This window comes from Octopus bimaculoides, chromosome 3 (assembly GCF_046866305.1).
Source record: "Octopus bimaculoides isolate indiv1 chromosome 3, ASM4686630v1, whole genome shotgun sequence".
In the NCBI taxonomy this organism is placed as follows: Eukaryota; Metazoa; Mollusca; class Cephalopoda; order Octopoda; family Octopodidae; genus Octopus; species Octopus bimaculoides.
This window is the reverse complement of record NC_142930.1, coordinates 65,629,583-65,653,289: the sequence shown is the minus strand read 5'-3', so window position 1 is coordinate 65,653,289 and position 23,707 is coordinate 65,629,583. Positions and strand designations below refer to the sequence as shown.

General features: G+C 34.5%; 2 protein-coding genes across 14 annotated transcripts in view; one reads left to right on the top strand and one right to left on the bottom strand.

The window, feature by feature from the left end:
- Window positions 1-14,553, bottom strand: part of LOC106878239 (ral GTPase-activating protein subunit beta) — a 139,455-nt gene extending 124,902 nt beyond the window's left edge. For 6 of the 13 annotated variants that reach the window (XM_089349107.1, XM_089349104.1, XM_089349110.1 and 3 more), the window contains exons 1-2: window positions 13,913-14,553; window positions 2,197-2,315 (exon numbers count right to left, since the gene is read on the bottom strand). The gene's annotated coding sequence lies outside the window, so the exon portion shown is untranslated. The remainder of the gene's footprint in view (window positions 1-2,196; window positions 2,316-13,912) is intronic. The other 7 variants (XM_089349105.1, XM_089349115.1, XM_089349111.1 and 4 more) reach the window with 2 other exon arrangements.
- A 460-nt stretch (window positions 14,554-15,013) lies between these two features.
- LOC106878240 (syntaxin-5) lies at window positions 15,014-16,220 on the top strand. The gene has a single exon (XM_014927409.3). It carries the CDS (start codon window positions 15,165-15,167, stop codon window positions 16,080-16,082), a length of 918 nt encoding a protein of 305 aa, XP_014782895.1. The 5' UTR covers window positions 15,014-15,164; the 3' UTR covers window positions 16,083-16,220.
- The last annotated feature ends 7,487 nt before the right edge of the window (window positions 16,221-23,707 follow it).

The following is a 23,707-nucleotide window of genomic DNA, read 5'->3' as shown; positions in this document are numbered from 1 at the left end:
GAGCACTGCCTTCAAGGGTTTTTAGTTGAACAAACTGAACCCAGAACTTATTCTTTAAGCCTAGCACTTATTCTGTCGGGGTCTTTTGCTGAACCGCTAGGTTAAAGGGACGTAAACACACTAACACCGGTTGTCAAGCAGTGATTGGGGAACAAACACAAAGATGCACACAAGATATGTACATATATAAATATATATAAAACAGACTTCCTTCAGTTTCCATTTACCAAATCCACTCACAAAGATTTGGTTGGCCTAAGGCTATAGTAGAAGACATTTGCCCAATGTGGGACTGAACCTGGAGCTGTGTGGTTGGAAAACAAGCTTCTTACTACACAGTCATGCCTGTGCCTATACTTTAGAAATATTTAATTAGTCCAAATTTAATTAGTCCAAATATTTAATTAGTCCAAATATTTAATTAGTCCAAATATTTAATATTTAATTAGTCCAAATATTTTGAGTTAAAATCACTTTTCAAAGTATTTAGAGAACAAGAGAGAGATATAAATTATATATCCATTCTTTTAGCATGTTGAGTTTTTCTGTGATATTCAAATTACCACGTGCATGCAGATGTAGAATTTGAGCTTGTGTATTATGTTTCAATGGGCTGGATGTGGTCCTGAAAAAGGAGCAAGATCTCCTGAAACATGCTTAGACACTACCAATTTTTCTATCTTCAATCACATTATTTACACAAATGTATTCATATACAAAATGTTGTAACTTTCAGTACTAGCCATAAATTCAATAGAAAATCTGTAGAGAGAACTTAACAGGTACTTTTAATACACTTTAGCACACATTCAATTTTAGCTAGTCAATTACTAGCTTTGTTTTTTTTTTCTTTCTTTTTCTTATTGGATTCTTGTTTCTTGGGCTTGGGACCATAACGACAACTGGTACAGACACTGAGTATCCACTGGCTTTTAGGAACTTTTTGGAATTGTGTAGTATGGATAGCCTGATCTATTTTGCTGCATTATTGCTACATATGGGTAAGTTTGTTTTCTTATTTTTATGTTACCCTACCTTGACACTGAATGTAGGGTGATCTGGACAGGAAAGGCTAAATATGAAGCTGATCCACTCAGGGAATGTTCTTATGGAAGTGTTTATCAAACAGATACCTAATGACAAAAACCTCTGTGATGGTCAACAGCCCCACCCACAACACAGAAATGTGGCTGCAAACATCAATATATGAGATCCAGAGCATCTTGTCCGCAGAATGTTTATATCAGTAACACAGTTTGGCTGTTGCATGTCTGAATCAAAGAACATTGCAACATATACATATTAGAGTTTAAAAAAACCCTGAAAATGCAAGAAGATGAACAGGAACATTGCAATTACCATTAAAGCGATAAGCTGTAATATTGGTAAACTGCTGCCATTTTGATAATAATAAAAAAAATTAACATTTAGCAACCAGCTAGAGCTGAAGGAGTATCAACTGGTACTATAAAGACCATGCATCACAATACTTGCCCCATTTACTCCTTAAACACATCAGCCCATTCAGACACTGCTAATCCTCAAAACATAATCCACCTACCCTAAATTCTATACCACAATTCTAATATTCCACACAAATTTGGCACATCAGTGGAATGGATATGTAATTTATATTTATTTTCCTTGTTCATTGACCCTTTAGCATTTAAACTGGCCACATCCAGCCAAAATATTCTGTCTGATTTATGCTCAAACTGGCCAGATGCAGCTTCTCACACCTACCCTATATTGTCATTCTGAAAATAAACAATCACATCATCAAAATCTCAAAGCTACGAGATAATGCATGATTAATTCAAAATAATATGACTAAATAATCAATACAGTTGACAGAGTAATCTGAATGCTAATGGGTTAAATCTTTGTAAAGCAGTTTTTAACTCTAGATTTCAGGCCTAATCAAATACTTCCAAGGAAAAATTCCAATATCATTGTTATTGATATTTTATGTTCTACCTGCATTGCCACTGTATCTTAATTTTTTAGAAGAAATATTAAATAAATTTTTGTAGTAAAGGAGAAAGAAAAAAACCTCACAATACGTTTTTCAATTTGCAGACAGATATTTGGTTTGTCACATTCTGTAATTTGGTGTCATTGAAACGTATATGTGGATGAATGGCTTCAGATAATAGTTCAAGTCATATAAAAAGTGCAATTAGCAAGATAATTTACCATGCAGATGGATGTTCACTGGGGCTTTGTCCTCAGCCCTCTTTTCTTCATTATATATTTGAAGTGAATAAGCAGGTGTTCAGAACTGGCTGGATCTCGTCACAGAATCTATCAGAGAGCTACAGAAAAAGTTTGAAATGTGATAAAGTAGCCAAGAGATAAAAGGCTTAAAGGTCATTATGATTAAGACAAACTATTCAATAACTATAAGACTCAAACCCCAGTTCCATTTAGTGTACACAGAATGTAGGCATGGCTAAAATACAAATTTAGTACTGTGTATTTGATGCCAGCAGTGAATATAAGAAATAGAAAGTTAGATTTCAGAGAAGGGGAAGGGAGAGAGAGAGAGATTATAAGGTGTCCAGAACTTTAGACAGCCCAAATTTATAGAGTATTATGTAATCATACAATATAAATCAGAGCTACTAAGTTTGTGACAAGTTGTAGATAAGTTCTGCTTAAGAGATGTATTGGAGAAAGAGTAGAATGTAAGAGACATGCATAAAATGTGAGATGCTATAAAAGGGTGACAGATGAGCCAGGAGTTCCACAGATCTACAGTGGTCAGAAAGAGATGAACAAAATATGGCCAATGAATGCAATATTTTAATTTAAGAAAGACTGGACAGTCAAAAGAGCAGCTGGATAAGAAAGGTAAAGAACAATGTGATCAGGAGAGACAGTTATGCTTGTATGGATATGTAAAGGAAATGAGGAGTACATGCTACAAGTTGGTAGCAAGAGTATCTACCTGTAGCAGAAGAAACTACTAGAAAAATTATGGGAGGAAATGTTATGGTTAAGCTTTATGAAAGACAAGTTGTAGGATGAGAGACTGAAAGATAGAGAGATTTTATATTGTAGACTTGCTCACTCATTTGTTGGCTTAAAGTCTGTTTTCCCCAGCTTAGTCCAACTCATCTGAAGCAGGATTTTATGGCTGAATGTGCTTCCTGTTGACCCATCCTTACCTGTTCTTCAAGCAAATGATTCTTTTTTTTTATTCCACAGTTCCTCAAAATCATCAAACAACTATATATTATCAACAAGGGAAGTAATCATGTCACTGCTTTACTCAGCCAGTCACAAACAAAGCTGTGAAATGTAAATATTCATACACAAACACACACACACACATATTGTAGGTTTCCATACAGTTTCTGTTTCCCAAATTTATTCACAAGATATTGGTCAGCCTGGGGCTATAACAGAAGACATTTGTCCATGATGCTGTGCAGTGGAACTGAATCTGGAACCAGTTTTTTGCAAAGTAAACATCTTAAGTACACAACCATACCTGCTCCTATATAGACATTTGTCCAATGGTTGTGAAGCAAACTTCTGAACCACACAACAATGCCTATGATGATGAAGATGATTTTTGTCTAATACAAGACCCATTTTTGTAAAAGGGAGATGACTGCTAATTATTTATGTCCTATAGTCTACTTAATTATCAATAAACCTTGGTGGGATTTGAACACTGAAAAGCAAAGCATAAAACTAGTCATTTACTGTTTATGTCAATGCATCCACTTTATATTAAAAGAAAAAAAAATACTGACTGAAGTAAAACTTTGAGCATTATCTATCTGAATCAGATAAAAACAGATCTAGTTTGAGCAAATTGGTATTAGTATGATAATGCAATCCAACTCCCATCTTTATTACTAAGTTCTCTCTTAAATTTGGTACAACTTGGCAAATTATGTTTCAATTCTATAATTTTTTTTTTCCTTTGACAATATTCAAACAGAGAATTGTATGTAAATTAATTCCTTGCTGACTATTTAACTGGTTTTAAGATAAACCAATACACTAATCTAAAACTTTGGTAGATCTAGTTAAATGCATTCCTAAGACTCAAGTTTACAATCCAAGACTTTATAGTGTTGACTCTTTGATCAAAACTAATTGGTTCATTTTCAATTTTTGTTTTTAAGATAAAATCTCAAAAGAGCAAAGTGACCAGAATCAACACACTTTCCAATTCTCAAAGATTTATTACAAGAAGAAAACAGTTGTAAACAAGTGTAAATGAAGATGAAACCTTCATAAAACCACTAATTTAATTGTTATGCTAATATCAATTTTTACTTTTTTTTATTTTTGTGCTAGCAAGTGAAAAATCATGTGAAAATCATGAGGGGAAAACAATGTGATGGGAAGTGGATGAAAAATACAGGAACGAGTTAAGAAAAATGACACAAGGTCAGTATGTTTGGCAAATATTCATTGAATCCCTATGCATCCTATGACTGCAAAAGGATAAGAAGTGCAAAACAGCAGCCTGACTATTCAGTTGAATAAAACTTTTTGAATATCCATGCTCATGTGCAACTATGAATGTATTTGGATAAATTCTGTACAACATGATAATGGCATTGATGGATAGTATCAATGAACATCCACTCAATGACCCAGATGTAACAGAAGCTTGGCTGCTACATTTTGCTTCCAGGCAAAATTGGAAGATCTGGATACCAATGACAAAAAGCAACTCATTTTTATCTAAGACAGAAATGATGGTCATACAAAAAGTTTTGGTGAAACTCTGGGACTTGACAATGAATTTTAGCAGTACAAGATCTGAGATAATGTCATTAGTTTGTCCTCAAAAGAAATTGTTAATTTCTGAAAAGGTCAGATTCTTACCACAAAATCGAAACCTAACTAAATCAATTCAAAGTATTCTGAAAGATCACATGAGTCAGTTTGCTTTTTAAGAATTTGATAAAATTGGAACTAAAGGACAGAAGGCAGAGGATGATATTGATTCAAATGAAACTCATGACATGTAGTCATGAAAACATTGTATGAAAGTATTAGAAAATGTTGAAATGGGTCGTTTAAAGCTTACTGCATTCATTGAATTCATCTAACAGCTCAAAATAAATTTTTAATTTCAGATCATTGAAATGTTAAAAATAGAAAGTAAAAATGATCTTGATGGTATCATGGGCAGAAATAAGCATAGATCTGATTATATATGTCACTTTTGCAGATATAAGCATGCACCATTAAGATGTTGTGCATCTTATATTCAGTTGAGAAAAATTTTGTAGTGAACAATTCAATGCTTTGCAAATTCTGTTTCACAAGGATATGAAGAGTTGATATTGAAAGATCAAAAAATGATGCTGCTGTGAACACTTGGCTGCCACAAGTCAATTATCCCTGTGGTGACTTTTCTGAAAGGGATTGATGGGCCAAGCTTTCACTATAAAATTGGCAAAAAAAAAAAAAAAAAAAAAAAAACCACTCAGTGACAAATGTGAAACCCAATAATGTTAATAAAATAAATACAAAATGATAATAGCAGCTAGATAACTCTAATATTTCAGAACTTGTGGACAGACTTGAACAAACCAATCTTTAAGGAAATGTGGTACCAAACTAAAGCAATTTGGTGGAGAATTGATAAGAGAATACAAGTTGAGAGTGTCACTGTCTTTGAATGTGAATAAATCATTCTTTGCTTGATATGAACCTAAGAATTGTCAATAGTTTAACATTAACTTGAAAAGTTTAAGCTTGAAGACAACTAGGGAAATTTATAAATGAAGCTCTTCTAGAGGAAGCAAATGGCCTGTCAGAATATATAGAGACTATACCAAGAAGATATGAATTTGTTGAGAAGATCATCATCATCATCATGATATTCACTTTCTATGCTGGCACAATTTGAATGAGTTGTCACAGCTCATGTCTGTTTTTATTCAGAACTACTGCCTTCCTAAGCATAGTTGGGGAACCACATCTCGCCTGTCCATTTCATTCTTGTACATTTACTATGGTTGGATGTCCATCCTCACACCACCCACTTAACAGTGTGCACTGGATACATTTTATAATGGCACCAGCACCTAGCAAGGGTGTCATGTACTTGGCAAGACAATACTATATGGCCCTCCTGATGCTATAATGTCTTGCTCAATTGACAACCATTTAACAAAGTGTACTGGATGAATTTTATCATTGTACCAGCTCAAGATGAGACTAAATGGTGACCCTGAGCCTACAACATTTCCTCTCATTCACCAATAACTTTACAAAGTGTAGCGTGTGCAATTTAATGTGAGACCAGCACTAGAGAAATTGACACATCCTTAACAAGTCTAAAGTGTTCTCTTAAGCTCAGTTGTCAATCTCTTTACAAAGTGTACAGGGTAGGAGGAGACATTGTATTTTCTGATATTCTTTTCTTTCTTTTATTCTTCTACTTATTTCAGCCATTTGACTGTGACCATGCTGGAGCACCACCTTAAAGGGTTTTAGTCGCAGGAACTGACCCCAGGACTTATTCTCTGTAAGCCTGGTACTTATTATATGTCTCTTTTGCCAAACTGCAAAGTTATGGGGACATAAACACACCAACATCAGTTGTCAAGCAATGGTGGAGGGGACAAACACACACACATAAATATATACAAATATCTATATGGTGGGCTTCTTTCAGTTTCTGTCTATCAAAATCCACTCACAGAGTTTTGGTCAGTCCAAAGGTATAATAGAAGACACTTACCCAAGGTGCCATGCAGTGGGACTGAACCCGGAACCATGTGGTTGGGAAGCAAGCTTCTTACCATACAGCTACATCTGCACCTGAATTATTTTCCTAATGCCAACCACTCTACAAAGTGTACTGGGAGCTTTTTACATGCCACTGGCATTAGTGAGACCGCCATGCATCTCGCAAGACTATGAAACCCAAAACAGGGGCTTTATACTATGAGATGAGGGGTTAAAAGTATGAGAGAAGTTGGGGTGGCAGAGCAGGTTCTCGTAGAGAAGCTGCATGACCACTCACATTTCAAAGAGAAGGTGAGAATGATCAGTAGGAGCTGCAAAGAGATAATGGTAATGAGGTATTCAGATGACTCTTCAAGGTGAGTCGAAGTGAGCGAGGGTAGAAGTATGGGTGGGTGAGGGTTTTCAAGAGTGTATGGAAGAGCAAGAGATGAGGGAATAGCAGAGGGAAGAGGAAGTAGGCAATAACTACAAGGTCAAAAGGTGATTATAAAAAGCAATGAATAAGAGGTGGGGAATGATCAATGAAGCACAAGTTGGAGAAGGCAGAGGGATTCTGAAGAGAGGGGGAGTGCAACAGTACAGTAACAGTGATATACTGACAGGGGGAGGACAAGAGAGAGATGACATGTGGTTGTGGTCCGGTAGGCAGTTGGAATAGAGAAGGGGAGGGGGCTTCTTTCAGTTTCTCTTTACTAAATCCACTCACAAAACTTAAGATATAAAACTACAAAATAATAAAAAGCAGTTAATTTCTATGAAAAATTTAATGATCATTATTAAAAGCCCACAATACCTCTTGCAGCACTTCATAAACTTGATGCTTCATTTTTCTTGAAAGATAAAACAGAAAGTTTTCAGGTATCTAAAACCCAGTGAGATTCAGTGAGACCATTGTTGTCATTATTTTTAATGTCCACTCCTATACACTCACAGATTTTCTATAGCTGGATGTCCTTCTTGTCTCCAGTCCTCTCCATGTCCACAGATGCTTTCACAAAAAACTGGAAAAGGACACTGCCTCTATGATGGTGATATTCTTTAAAGACAATCACCAACATACATATATATACATATGATGGGTTTCTTTCAGTTTCTGTCTATTGAATCCACTCACAAGACTTTGGTCAGCTTGGGGCTATAGTAGAAGACACTTGCCAAGTTGTTTGGTACTTATTCCACCAGTCTCTTTTGCTGAAGTGCTATGTTACATGGATGTAAACACACCAACACTAGTTGTGAAGTAATAGTGAGGGACAGACACAGACACAAAGACATACACATACACATATATATATGACAGGCGTCTTTCAGTTTCCCTCTACCAAGTCTACTCGTAAGGCTTTGGTCAGCCCGAGGCTATAGTAGAAGATACATGTCCAAGGTGCCATGCAGTAGGTGTGAATGTGGAACCATGTGGTTAGGAAGCAACCTTCTTACCACACAGCCACACCTGTGCCTAAAACATTTCCGCTTTCGAGCTCAGGATTATTTTCACAAAATGGTCATTTTGTATTATATTGTTCAAAAGTATTAACCACAGCTGAAGCCAGATACTTAAATACTGAAAAGGAAGCTTTGACAATTGTATGATGTACTTGAGAAGCATGGTTTTTTTTTTTTCTTCTTCTGATTGACAAAAATTTAAATTAGTCTCATATCATAGGCGATATCTTTGGCAAAAAATGTGGTTTACTAAAAATAACATCAGCTCGTTTTTTTTTCAAACAGGAATTATAAATAATGGCATTCGAAGTATGAAATATGTAAAGGGATGTCAAATATCACATATTGATGTATTGTTACAATTGAACTTTTTTAATGTTGGTTTGAAAGAACTATGATTCTGCTGATGAAGATTCTTTCATTCAGCTTGTTGAAACATTGATCATCATCATCATCATTTAACATCTGCTTTACATGCTGGCATAGATTGGATGGATTGACCAGAGCTGGCAAGCAGGAAAGCTGCACCAGGTTCCAGTCTGATTTGACTGGGTTTCTATGGCTGGATGCCCTTCCTAACACCAACCACTTTACATTTTTATATGGCACCAGCACAGGTGCCCTTATGTGGTGCCAGTATGGGTATTTTCTATGTCACACTGACACAGGGCCCTCACAAGCCAATCCTCTTTAGCAGGAGGAGTAGCACTAGCAATTCTGCTGTGGATGATGGGTTTTCTTGGACATAGCAAGACACTAGGTATTTTAATCTAGTGAATTAAAAGTTTTTTTTTTAAATAATTGGAGTTATTGTTCTGTGGTTGAAAAGCTATTCAAATCATTGAAAATTAAGTTAACGGTTGAAGATGGTAAAGGGAATTGTTCCACCAACTAGTTTGATAACCTTAATTATGCTGTGTATGGTGGCATACATTGTCTCCATTGCAATAAGGAACTGCTTGAAATTAGAAGTATGGCAGTCTGATGAGAGTTATATGAGGAGCAATATGTAAAAAGATGTCCAACATGTGCTAGACTAAAACTGGAATAACCTCACAGAATGCACATGTGGCCTAAAGAAATTAAGTATAGATATATATGCATATGGATAACACTTATGTAAACAATTATGGAATTATGAAATTTTGGCACAAGGTCAGCAATTGCAGGGGACAGGGTAAGTCAATTACATCAAACCTAGTGTTTAACTGCTACTTACTTTATCAATCTTAAAAGGATGAAAAGCACCTTGGTGGAATTTGAACTCAGAGTGTAGCCAGACAAAATGCCACTAAGCATTTTGCCAAGTGTCCTAAGGATTCTGCTAATTCACTGCCTTTGAAATAAGGGTTAATAATGAAAAGCAGAAACAGATATTAAGTGTGTTTCCCAGAAACATTAGTGTCGAGGAACGTGTGATTTCAGGATAATGAACTAGGTATAAGGCATAAGATCAGATGTAAAACTATGAAACATCTTCATAGCATCCAGGATCAAATGAGATTGCCAAAAGAAAGACTGTGTTAAGTGCATTTTTAATATTCACCATGTAAAGGTTATATGAAATGCATACTGGAGTCACATACTTTTCAATTACAGAACACTCCCTCATTCAAAAATTCTTCTTAGTGTATCTACTTTGATGGTCAGACAAATACAATCACCAATAGCAATGTATTATGAAACTGTAACTTCAGTTTGGTATTGAAGTAAAAGAAATGATAATCATAACAAGCTAAATTTATATTTCAAGTAGGAAACAGTATAGAGGTGATTCTCAAGTGCAAACGGTATGATATTATTGCAATTCAAATAAACAATAACACAAATATTGACAGTCAACAAAATGTAGAATCATTTCCTTAAACTTTGAATGATTTTCCAGGCCATTAATGAAGATTGTGATTTGAACAACTGATAAAAGAACAAACATAACAAATGATGTTACACTGTTCTTGAATAGCAAAGGGAATTAAATCAGTTCAGTCTGGGTAGTGTTGTGTCATCGTTACACTAATATTACTGCAGGCTTTTGACATTCTTGAATGTAACTGGGTCCGAAATGAATAAAACTTCTGAATGTAAAGAATCATGTGCACTATGACTGCATTTAGATAAACTTTGTATGACTAGAATGACAACATTTGTGAATACTAGGCTCATGAGCTTGTTGAAAATTCAATCTCCTGCATATGTTAAATTGAGGTCTTTTGAAACTCACTCAACTTTGGCTCAATTTACTCAACTAGGAAATAAGTAGTCCAAGAAATCTAAACTATTATAGAAGAGCATATTAGGGAAGATTTACTTCAACCAACATAATCATAAGAAAATTAGAAATTAATCCTACTCTTAAGAATCATTGTAGCTAAAGACAGGAAAGTGATCTCCAGTTTTGTCACTTCCTTGATCAGCTGTATTCAGAACAGTGGCCAAAATACAATATCTATGGAAACATTCTAATCAAAATGGAATATCTTTGGAAACTTTAAACGTTTCAGTAGGTAAATAATAATCATTGTTAAATAGAGGCACAAGGCTTGAAACATAGAGGAAGGGGGGCTAGTTGATAGCATCAACCCCAGTACTTGACCGGTACATATTTCATTGACCCTGAAAGAATAAAAGACAAAGTCAATCTCAGCAGAATTTGAACTCAGAACATAAAGATGGACAAAATACTGCTGAGCATTTTCTTTGGTGTACTAATGATTCTGCTAGTTCACCACCTTTATAATAATAATAATAATAATAAAGCACTTATATGGTACCATAAATCTTTGAAAACAAGAAAATGTTTATAGGTGTCCTTATCATCTATTCATATACACACATATAAACATAAAACTTTGGAAAATGGTTCACTACTGGTGTTTCCTAAAAACATGTTTTCAAATTTGTTCTGAAAGCCAACACAAATAACTGGTGCAATTCATACAGACAGAAGAAATTCAGTTCAGATAGCTGAAACCAACTTAAAGAAAACCTGATCACCTCAGTACATTATTTTAGTGCCTGGTATAATGAGTAATTCAATTCCACTTGATCTTAGATACACAGTTTACTCTATCCTCTGAAGCAGTTCACTTATGTATTGAGGAGCAAGCTCATGTGCAGCTTTGACTGTCAGCAAATTGAGCCATTACATTTATAGAGCTCTCATGAACTTGGAGATATGGTCGAATTTCTTTCTCTTCACACTTATTCTAACTACAGTATTTTGAATGAGTTGTAATCATCTGATCTGAAGTGCATTTCCATTGCTCAGCCATGATGAAACATAAACATGCTCTGCTGTTTCAGTCATCTTCTGATTCAAGTATTTCCCAATCACACCAATATTTTTCAGGCACACATTTACTGACCAACACACCATGTTGATATACTTGACCTCCTCATGTCAGTATCACCATCTCTAACCTACCATTTTACTGGGATTATTAAACAACAATAATACTGTATATGGTAGAGTAATGATAGTATCAGCACAGTTAGGTTAGAATTTGTTTTTACTTCTATGTGAAGCAATCTACTGATGCTGCTTTGTCCAAGATATTTATTAGTCTTAAGTTTATGCTTTCCCTAATTATTTCATGTAAATTGAAATGTCACAGAGATTCAACAATTTATGTCAAGCAACACAGGTGAAACAATTTGTACATAAAAAAGAAATTAAAGATAAACATAATAGCAACCAGACTATTTCTGAATGAAGAGTATAATATAATAGCTATAGTATTACAGTTTCGTACAAGTATTTAGGCAAAAATTTCCCTTAACAAGATAAATGTGGGCTAGTTAACTACAAGCAACACCTGTCAGTTTGAATGTATAAAACAAGAAAAACAATTAAAAATTATGATACCTCTTACCAATAGATAGTAAAGGAATGTAATGGTCAAAATCTTTTAAGCATTTGTTTAATTTTGACAAAAGTCAAGAATTGATTGAAGATGTAAAAGAAGGGAAAAAAACAGCCCAAAATGTTTTCCTTTTTAAAATGAAATTATCAATGTTTATGAATAAATGATAAATACTAATGTTTATAACATACTATTATTACTGATAGGCAGAGATTGAAAGACAGAAGTATAGCAAGTTAATTAAAATCATACAAACAATTTAATAATATTAATTACCAGGAACTTGGAAGCGATTTGCTGCAGCTAGAGTCAAACTAATATTTGAATAAAAAATCAACTTTAAAAGGATTGCTGGTAGGTTTTTCTTCTTCTACTGACATAGTGCTGAGGGAGATAGTGAAAAGACAGAAATTTCCATATGTTGATAACACTTTCAACAGCTGAATTTAATTCTGATGTTCGAAACTCTCGTCATTATGGCGAAAATAGTGAAAGGATCCAGCGGAAAAGATACTGGACAGTCAGTCCACGTATCATGGGATCAAATCTATTGCAAGCATTTGATTATTTCTATATAACTTCATTTCATATTCACTCAGTTCACAAAACTGAAGAAACTAGATGATAGGCTGTTCTGGGAAAATTAACTTTGATAAACTAAGATGATTAGATAACTGAATTAACAAGGAAGAATTCATCCACCTTTCATTTGCTCAACACACTGAAGTTGTTGAGTCCCGGTCACAGTGGATCCTTGTCGGTGTTGACAGGATTGTTTTTATTAATGAAATGTTTGTATTATTGGAATAGCCAGATGTAAAAATTGAGTTTGTTTCTTTTTGAAGAACTTTCTTGTGTTAGACATTATATCGTAAATAATGACACAATACTTGAAGTTATGGAGAGTGGTACTCAGTACAAGTTGTAAAACAACAGTGTAGTAGTTATTAACACTGAAAACTAATTGCTTTCAAAACCTTAATAGTTCTAATTAAAAACAAAAAAAAAATAAAGATGCAGAACTCCCACAACTCAAGCTATATAAGTGGAAACGAAAGAAACACTGAAAGTTTATATAAAACCCAAAATAAATGTTTATTCATAGGAGTAATTAATAAACAATTTGTTGCACAGTGCTTTATCTAAAATATTAAATCAAAGTCCCAATTACATGGGCGTCGGTGGGTTGATTAGGACCCAACTCAGACTCATCATTGCTGTTTAATAAAAGATCAAGTTTAAAAAAAACAATCAATCAAAGGAAATCATATTTACTAGACTTCGATCTCGGGGAGGGACAGATGTGTCAGAGTTTCAAGTGCGACGTAGTCAATACATTCGAATATACGTTTTGCATGGCTTACTTAGACTAAAAAATTTTAGCCAAAACATTTGACTGGTGGTAAGGTTGTTGGTTTTGAGAGTATAAATGGGCAATGATAACAAAATAGGTGGCGCCCGACAAGAATGTTGTTGCTACTCTAAACAACAAGAGTTATAACCGTCATTGCAAGTACATACTTCCCAACAACAGATGGTTACAAGAGCCAACAGTTTCAACTCTGTTTGAAATCATCCAAAATCACATGAAAACTTAGTATTTACTCCAGAAATAAATCTACTGAGAAATAAAAAAATGTATTAAAGAAGAAAAATGAAGCAAGATGAAGAGACTGTAAATGTGTGAAGGGGGAGTAGAAACGATAACAAAAAACAAAAAAAAATGTAAAATCAATATCATATTTCAAAATTACTTTTTATCGATAGAAAAACTGAATACGCATGATGAATATGAACAGTTATTCAACAGTTGCAGTATATTTGGCGAGTGCATTATTGTATAAAAAGGGGATAAAGAAAGTGAAGGAACTTACCATCAATTCAATGCCATAACCATGTACGATTGGCGGCCATTACATTTTGTCTGCTATGACAGAAGAAGTCTACTGTCAAGGGCAAATAACTATGGTCCGAAGTTTTCATAACTCGCAGTGACCAGACTTTATTTTCCAAGTTATATTAACTAATATGTATTGAAATAAAGTCGTCAAATTCACATTTAACAACAAAGTACAATTCCACAAACATATGTGTATTTTCTAGACTGAACCTTTTACATATTTGTTTAGATTATTGATGAAATTATTTGACAATGCAAAATATACACAATTTCTAAAATAAAAAGGGGGGGGGCGAATGATAATATTGATGTGCTATTTGATGACGCAGTTTAAAATTTGTAATGAATTAAAAAGTGATTTTGAAAAGATGGTTTGAAATTAACAGCATTTTAAACTTTGTCAAGTCTCCGTCAGACCTTGTTTAAAAAAGAAAACAGAATGCTTTTGAATTAGGAAAAGACATTAAGCTTTTAATTTATTTACATATATTTTCATGAGTTACTTAAAAGTGGTTATATATTAATATCCTTATCCCATTATTGGTGTCATTAAAAATTACAGCAGTTACTCTACCCAGACAAACAGCCACAAAGGTTTGCTCGCCCGGTTACTACGAGGAGCAGATAACTCCGATCAGTCTTTTCAAGTATTAAAGAGTAAACCAAGGGAGATTATTTCACCTAGCTGTCTGAAATGACGTGTACGTTTAAACTACAAATGGATTACTAAATGCGACTTGTTATGACAGATTTATAACTTACTTTATAAATATTTATTCTTTTCAGTTCGTTAATTTTTTCTTTGTTGTTTCCAACTTCACATATATGACTGCTGTTCTAACATTTTATAACATAAGTTGAATTACCAATCTTTACATTTGGAGCTGATAACTGTTTGAAACAAACAGAAGTGGTAAAATAAAGCAAAGACTGTCAGGATACGAAAGTCATTTCAACATTATCCCTGTATACTGCTCTACATATGTTACATAGAAGATGTGTCAAAATCAAATGATAAAAATATTCGGATTATATTCATACTTCTAACCGCGTCTTGGGAACTGTGGTAGAGCGATATTCCTATTTTTGCTTGGACCCTCTTTATTCACTCAAATACAAGGATACAGGTTTGTTTCCTTAAAATTTTCTCAAAACATATTCTATCAACCAAATTGTTTTATATATTTCTCTATTTCTCTTTTACTGCCAATAATAACTTTCTAAGTATGACGTGTCGGGATCGAACTAATGAATTTCTGTCGGCAGTTGAATCAATACAGTCGCGACAAAACAACACAGTTGTCACATCACGATCTCCAGTTACCAAAAGTAAGCTACAACGAACTGAGTTTACTGTTAAGGCGAAGCATATCGGCCGAGATTTAGCTAATACTTTCGCCAAACTTGAAAAGCTTACTTTATTAGCCAAACGGAAATCTTTGTTTGATGACAAACCCACAGAAATTCAAGATCTTACGTTTATTATAAAACAAGATATCACTTCTTTAAACAAACAGATTGGTGAGTTGCAGGAAATAGCACGAGCCCAAAAATATCATAATGGTCGTCACCAACAAACGCATTCTTCTTCGGTGGTGGTCGCTCTGCAGTCAAGATTGGCCACAATGTCTAACGAATTCAAAACAGTCCTAGAAGTACGTACGGAAAACTTAAAGCAACAGAAAACACGCCGTGAGCAGTTCTCTCAATCAGCTGTTTTCCCACTTACGACCATGTCTGGGGAGGGTTCGGTGTTATTAAACGAAGATGAAGCCGATCGGACAAAACCAAACGACTTGTCAATTGATATGAATTTTTCACAACGGCAACATCAAGACCAAATTCAACTAATTGATGAACAAGATGCTTACGTTCAAAACCGGGCAGAAACAATGCAAAATATTGAATCTACCATTGTGGAATTAGGCACTGTTTTCCAAAGACTTGCTACAATGGTAAAAGAACAAGAAGAAATGGTAAATAGGATCGACTCAAACGTTGACAATGCTGAGCTTAATATAGAAATGGCTCACGGCGAGATATTGAAATACTTTCAATCTGTTTCTTCAAATAGATGGCTCATGCTCAAAATTTTCTGTGTTCTTATAGTATTTTTCATTATATTTGTTGTATTTATGGCCTGAGGAACTGATAACCGAACATTCGTTTACTGGTGGTTTGTTTTCAGTTTCAATTTGAAAGTAGAGTGAACAGAAAATCAACTGTTGGTTTTCAATAATCGGTATGTATGTGTGTGTATATATATATATATATATATATATATATATATATATATATATATATATATATATATATTCCGAATTCATGAATAAAATAGTAAACTACTTTCAAAAGACATTAACTTTGGTGGGACCAGATATTTAAATTACAACAAATCATTGACTCATGTACCTGATTATATTTGAAAAGTTTAGTCTGAACTCAAATCCATATATAAAATATACACAAACATGCTTACTAACTTAAAATATGAAACGACTTTAAAAAGAAAATGACAGAATTCATCATCAGTAAATAAGGGAGAACATACTTTTAAATTTGACAAATAACTTTCTACTTTGAGTTCATTTTTTTTCTATTTTCTTTTCTTTTATTTATTTATTTTTTTTTTGGTGCTTCAGAGATATTATTCAATTGATTTGTCCCTTGTGTAAAATCCCTATTCCATCATTATCCATGTATGGTTATAGACATTTTTCAAAGTGCAAATATTTCCTCCAAATACAAATTCTTGATTAGTTTATCAGTAAGTTCTCAACAAAGCAACTTTACAGATTGAATATACTGGTTTTTGAAAGTAAAAGCGAAGTTTTTATTTTGAATTTACAAGAAAACAAAAGAGAAAAGCCTTACATTTCTTAGTATTTTAAATACAAGTGTTTTTTCTCACTCATTTCTCTTTTTGTTGTTGTTTATATGTAGGGAATCCTCACAGAGTTGGTGCAAACATCTGTCATACAGATGTAATTTAATGTTTTATTATTATTTAAATTTGATTGTTTTTTATAACAAATAATTAGATGCAATAAAAGGTTTCCAATAGAGCCATACCATTTTTAGAATAGCCTTAGCATTTTCAGAAAGACATCAACAACATACCATTTTATTCATTAGAAAGGACTGCATTATATGATGATTAAATTTTGAAAAGGGAGTCTGGTCTAATTTCAGTTACAAGCTAGAGTATCTTTATTATGAATCCAATGCCAAAAAGAAAATGCTACAGTTCATAAAATGACCACCTGTCTCTTTATTATTGTTGTTGTTGTTAGAGTTGCAGAAACAAGTGTACCTGACTAAATTCCTTGCAATATTTAGTTTGATATATATGAGCAAAAATTTGTCAGGGTTAACTTAGTTTTGCATTCCTTTATAGTTGATAAAACAAGCACCAGGTATGTACTGGTATTGATTCAGTACAAATTTGTAGGTTTGTGCTAATGTTTTTTTTTGGGGGGGGGGGGGGTAGCAACAGAAACAGTAGAGTGCCAAGCTAAAATACATAATGACATTTCATTTCATACCTCTACATTCAAAGTTCAAATTTCCCTGGGATTGTCTTTGTCTTTCATTGCACTGGAGTTTTCGAAATAAGCACCAGTCATTTACTGAGTGATTTCATTGACTTGCTCCCTCCTTGAAAAGTATGTGGTCTAGTGCTGCTAATATGAAATATTACTATTATTGTAGGTGTGTGTGTGGTGGGTAGGAATAAGATTTTGGAAAGCCTATTCCTAAATGTTGTTTTTGTTGTCAATTAGAAACATTTTATTGATAAGCCATGAATGCCACATTTCCATATTCCTGTATGTCTTTAAATCAGAAACTTTCTACCTATAGGTACAATATTACTGATTTAAGGTACTGTATTCTTGGACTTTGTCCTTTAAGTCAATATCTATAGCAGATATTGAGTTTTACCTTTGAGAACAGTATCTATGCTTGCCAAAGGTTCCATGCTAAGCAAATATGCAAGATGGCTGTGTGGATTAAGCATTGAAGAACCTGCTTCAAGGTTGTGAGTTCCAATTCAGTGATAATGTTACCTTCTATAGCTTGGCGTGCTATCCAGAGGAAAGATTTTATACACCACTTGCTAAAAGATATAAAACAAGAGCTAAGTATGAACAGTCATATTTTTCTCATGCATTTACCTAAAATACGTTTAGCAAATAAATAGATTAGACTTCTATTGCATGTTAGATGTTTGTGTTCAGTTGCAAACATTGTTGGGTGTTTCTTGACAAGACACTTAAGTAGTTTCATGCCTTATATATAATATTATTATTATTGAAGGTAGTGGATGGCAGAATTGGTAAAACACTGAACAGATGGCTTGTGACATTTTCTTTGTATTCTGATGTAAAATCTTACACCAGTATTAACCTTAGCTTTCAACTTTTGGGGATCTATGAAATAACTACCAGTGAAGTACTGGATCAAGTTGACAGAACCTCTTTTGAAACATGTGGCCTTAAGTCAATGTTAGAAATTATTATTGCATTTGTGAATGAACAAATTGAGAGAAAATTGGATAAAAAGAACACTTTAGTCTTGTTGGTAGTAAGACAAACTTTCTGGTGTTGGTGTTTGTTATGATATGGGTATACATGTCTGGTGTAGAATGGTATTACACGAATAAATGGTTATTGTTATCTAAAAATAACCTAACACAGAATGCAGTCTGTACTACTTGAACATAGTTTCAATACTCAGTATTCACTGTTCAACTACCAATTGTTAAGCCAACATGGTCGAACTAACACCATCAGCTACCCACACTGACAGTCCACTCAGTTCTTATTTATTGTAATCAGTTAGTCTACCTTCAGTCACGTGGAGGTGTTCAGAATTCTCCCATAACAGTGTTACAATAAAACACACACCCAGTACACTCTGTAAAATGATTCAAAAAGGAACAGTGGCAATGTAGGGAGGACTTTGTCACCTTGATGGAGACAAAGCAACCTTAGTACTGAATGCATCCTGTCCACTCTGTAAAGTTGTTGGCATTGTGACTGTGTAAGCTAGAGCAAACTCTTTAATCTGGCTAGAGACAAAGTAACCTCATTGTAATGATACCACAATAAAATGTATCCTGTATACTCTGTCAAGTGATTGGTAAACAAATGGAGACAGCACTGGACAACAAAAAATCTTTAATTTTATTGTGGTCAATACTTATGTCACAATAAATATTATTATTATTTTTATTATTATTATTATTATTATTATTATTGTTAAATTCTGTTGAGATTGACTTTACCTTTCAGGGTTGATAAATTAAGTACTGTTGAGTACTGGGATTGGTGTAATCAACTTAACCCTCCTCTAAAATTTCAGGCCTTGTTCCTTTAGTAGAAAGGATTATTATTATTGTTATCATTATTATGATTACTATTATTACGATAGTGAAGACATTGGATAATTAGTCATAAAGACAATGTGTATGAAAATAAAATAAGGTGAGATGATCACAACTGGATTACCTTTCATCATTGGTCTGCTTGATGAGAGTTCATCTAGGGCATAAAAAGGGAACACATTGGGTAATATAGTCCCAGATACTGTATACAATCCTTCATTATAGTCATATGAATTCGAGTACTTTAAAGTGTTTGACGTCCTGCTATTCTGAGTTTAAATTACTGTAGGATAAATTTTGCATCTTCATCCATTGGGAATCAACAAAATTAGAACCAATAAGGTTGCAGAATCAATTTAATCATTTATAATTCCTCACCAAGATAAAAGCCATTATTGGAAGAATTGGAGATGGCGAACTGACAAAGTCATTAGCATGCTAGACAAAATGCTTAGTGGCATTTTTCCATCTATACATTCTGAGTTCTAATGCTGCTGGGGTTAGCTTTGCCTTTCATCCTTTTGAGGTTGATAAAATAAGTAGCAGTTGAATATTAAAGTAATCGACTTCGCCTCTTCCCATGAAACTGCTAGCCATGTGCCAAAATTTGAAATTATTATTAGAAGAATTTAAGGTGTTGAGCTGGCAGAACTGTTAGTGCAAACAAAGTGCTTTGTAGTATTTCTTCCAACTCACTACATTCTAAGGTCAACTTTGCCATTTATCCTTTCGGGTTCAATAAAATAAGTACCAGCTGGGCACTAGGGTCAATATAATCAACTTAGCCCTTCCTGTAAAGATTGCTTGCTTTATGCCAAAATTTAAAACCTTTATGAGTAGAATCAGTGGCATGTCAGACAAAATACCTTTCGTTGTTTTGATACATTCTAAGATCCTAATTCTACCAAAGTCGACTTTACCTTTCATCCATCTAGGGTTGGTAAAATAGATGGCAATATTAAAGTGGAGTCAAAAGCAGTGTGTTGGCAGAATTGTCAACACACTGGGCAAAATGCTTAGCGGCATTTTGTCTTTCTTTATGTTTTGAGTTCAAATTCTGCAGAGGTCTACTTAGCTTTCATCCTTTTGGGGTTAATAAAATAAGTACCAGTTGAAAATTGGGGCTGATCTAATCGACCTGTCCCCTCTCCTGGAATTGCTGACCTTGTGCCAAAATTTGAAATCAATATTATAGTGGAGTCAATGTAGTTGACTGTGCCTTCTTTTGTGCCTAAAGAAGAAATCATTATTAGAGCATGTAAGTACAGTGATGGATTGGCAGAGTCACACCCCTATTCACTTCACATCATCTTTGCTGCCATCTGTTACCTCCCTGACTTACACCTTCTTCCTCTTCCTTACCTTCCAACTGATATTCAGAATTGACTTTGCCTCTGTTGTGTCCATTATTCATTGCATCTCCCTCTATTCACCTGCCATTCACCTCTCTCGGAACTTAATTACCTACCCTTGCCACTTCCCTTTATTCACCTTCCTGTAACTTGCGGGTACACTTTGATACATTTTCCCCACCATTCTCCTTCTCTTCCAACTGAGGCTGGCACATGTTCCTGTCTCCCTATCATTTTTGACCACCCATCACCTGACTTAAAGCCATTTCCCTTAATACTATTCCCCACTCCCTCTGTTGAGGGGTTTTGTTTTACAACTACTCAGTAACTTCAATAGTGCTGACACTGTAAAGTGGTTGGTGTTAAGAAGGACATCCAGCTTTAGAAAACATGCCAATGTAGTCATTGGAGCTTGATGCAGGTCTCTGGCTCACCAGCTCCTGTTGAAACATACAACCCATGCTAGCATAGAGAGCATGTTAAATGATGATGAATAGAACGTTAAATGGTATTTGCTATATTTGGTCTGGCTCTTTACAGTTTCCTTTTTCTCCAAATTTCTGGACTTGTACCTGCTTTGCTAATCATTATTAGAGCTTTTAAGTTGATGTGGACGGCAGAAAATTTCCACACTGGGTCTTTTCTATTATCAACCATTCTAGACCATATAAAATCAGTATATCAGTTGTTGTTTAGCCTAAAGTTGGCTCTCCTTTTACTAGACTGTATGTGTCTAGACAAAGGTGTAGCTGTGTGGTAAGAAGTTCGCTTCCCAGCCACATGATTCCAGGTTCGGTTCCGAGGCATGGAACTTTGGGTAGGTATCTTCAATTATAGCTCCAGGCCAACCAAAGCCTTGTGAGTGGATTTGGTTGACCAGAAACTGAAAGAAGCCCATCGTGTGCTATATATGTGTGTGTGTGTGTGTGTCTCCTTGTCTTGACATCGTATGATAGTAGTAAATGAGTGTCACTGTCAAACAAGCAGTTTCATTCATTTCCAGTGTTCTTCAAGAACATGTCTGGCCATGGAAATCAGTGAGAGTCGTCAAGAGAAAGGGCATCTGACTGTAGAAAGTTTGCCTCAAATAAACTCTGTCCAACCCATGCAAGCATGGAAAAGTGGATGATAAATGATGTTGATGATGAAGATGAGTGTATCACAGATTACATTATCCAATGTATCTTTCCTTTTTTTTTAAAGATGGTAGTGTGTGATTCGAGGGAGATTTAGTTGCTATCCCTTGTTGGTCAAGTGGTCATATAAAGGTTTCCTTCTTGGTTTGAATAAATACCTCTAATATACTGAAGTCTGTTGAAACCAGTGTCTCCTTCTTCATAAAATTTTATATTGAAATACCAACTTTAATGTCGAATGTTCATTTGTTTACATACTATAATGTATGATTACATACAATAATGAGTGTTGAACACATAATCATGAAGTTTGATTCCCAATCTGGGCTGTATGTCGTGTTCTTGAATAAGACACTTTATTTCACGTTGCTCCAATTCACTCAGCTGTAGAAATGAGTTGTGACATCACTGGTGCCAAGCTGTACCGGCCTTTGCCTTTCTGTTGAATAATATTAGTAGTGTGGAGTGGGAAAACTGCTTGTCTTCCATTAACAACCTTGCCCGAACTTGTGCATTGGAGGGTAACTTTCTTGGTGCAATCCCATGATCTTTCATGACCAAAGGGGCTCTTAATATGTTGCTTTCAAATTTTCGCACATGGCCAGTAATTTTTGAGGGGAGGGCATGTCTACATCGATCCATGTGCTCAATTGGTACTTATTTTATCGACTCTGAAAGGATGAGAGGCAAAGTTGAAATTTGAACTCAAAACGCAAAGTCAGATGAAATGCTGCTATGCATTTCACCCTGTGTACTAATAATTCTGCCAGCTCACCACCTTATGTTAAACAATATGTTAAAACTCAGTGACCTATAACAAAATTTCTGGGAAGTATCTTACTTTAATTTTTTGATAACTGCCAACAGTTGATCCTTTAGTTACAGCATCATGTGTATAATATTTTGGATATATATTTGCTAAATTTAGATCAAGTGGTTGATTCTGGTTGTAATCATTAATATTAAATTTCAGTTATTGATGTAAACTTCCATTATTTGATTTAACATCACCATCTGATCTGTGGGTGCCTTTAGCAAAGTCTACATTGTTTTAAGCATTTGAACCAGATTTCCAGCTTCTTCCTCCCTCTCCACCTTTCTGCCAGCCCCAGAACCCCTACAAAAACATCATAGGTGTTGCTCTTCTTTCTCTAGTTAAGCCATTTTCTTAAACATAAAAACTGTTATAATGGCTTTAAGGCCATCATGCATGCAGAAGCCAAATAACGTATAAGACAGATTCTAGTGTACTAATTTCATTGCTTGTATGTTACTGAATGAGATAAACCTCACTGCTAGTTTCACAATGTTCTGTTTGTTTTATGTACTGTTTCCAGTAATCCTTCTCTTCTTTCACCCCATCATAGAATATGAGATAAGCTCCAACAGGCAAAAAGTCTGCAGCAACCTGATTCTAGTTCTACCAACTGTAGTCTCTTCACTTAACCCACACAACTAACAACCATGGGAGAGGCATGAATATTACAACTTCCCTTTCTTCTTTTGAAACCATTGAGCCTAACTGGACATTGACAAACACCACTAATAATGAACAGTAAAGTAATCAGCAGTATCACACCAGTGTGCTGGGAGGAATGGGTATAAAGGAGAAAAAGAGTATCCTGCTTCTTTTTATTCTATCACTGTGTGGACAGCAACATTCTAAAGAAGAATATTTAAAATTGTGCAAAGTCTGTTTTCTGATATCTGTAGGGAAACTGGCTTTACTATTGTTTCCAAAATATCTATGATTTCTTTGTTTCTTTTGTTAATTATATAGAGAAAGGGTAAAAAAAAATTTGTTTCAGTTAAACACTGAACAAAATTGTAAAATACCAGAGATATATATAATGTTTTTTCCTTTTTCTTTTATAGCCAGGGTCTTCTTTGAATAA

Excerpts from the sequence above, each read along its gene's own strand:
- LOC106878240 (XM_014927409.3), top strand. The coding sequence starts at position 15,165 with ATGACGTGTCGGGATCGAACTAATGAATTTCTGTCGGCAGTTGAATCA.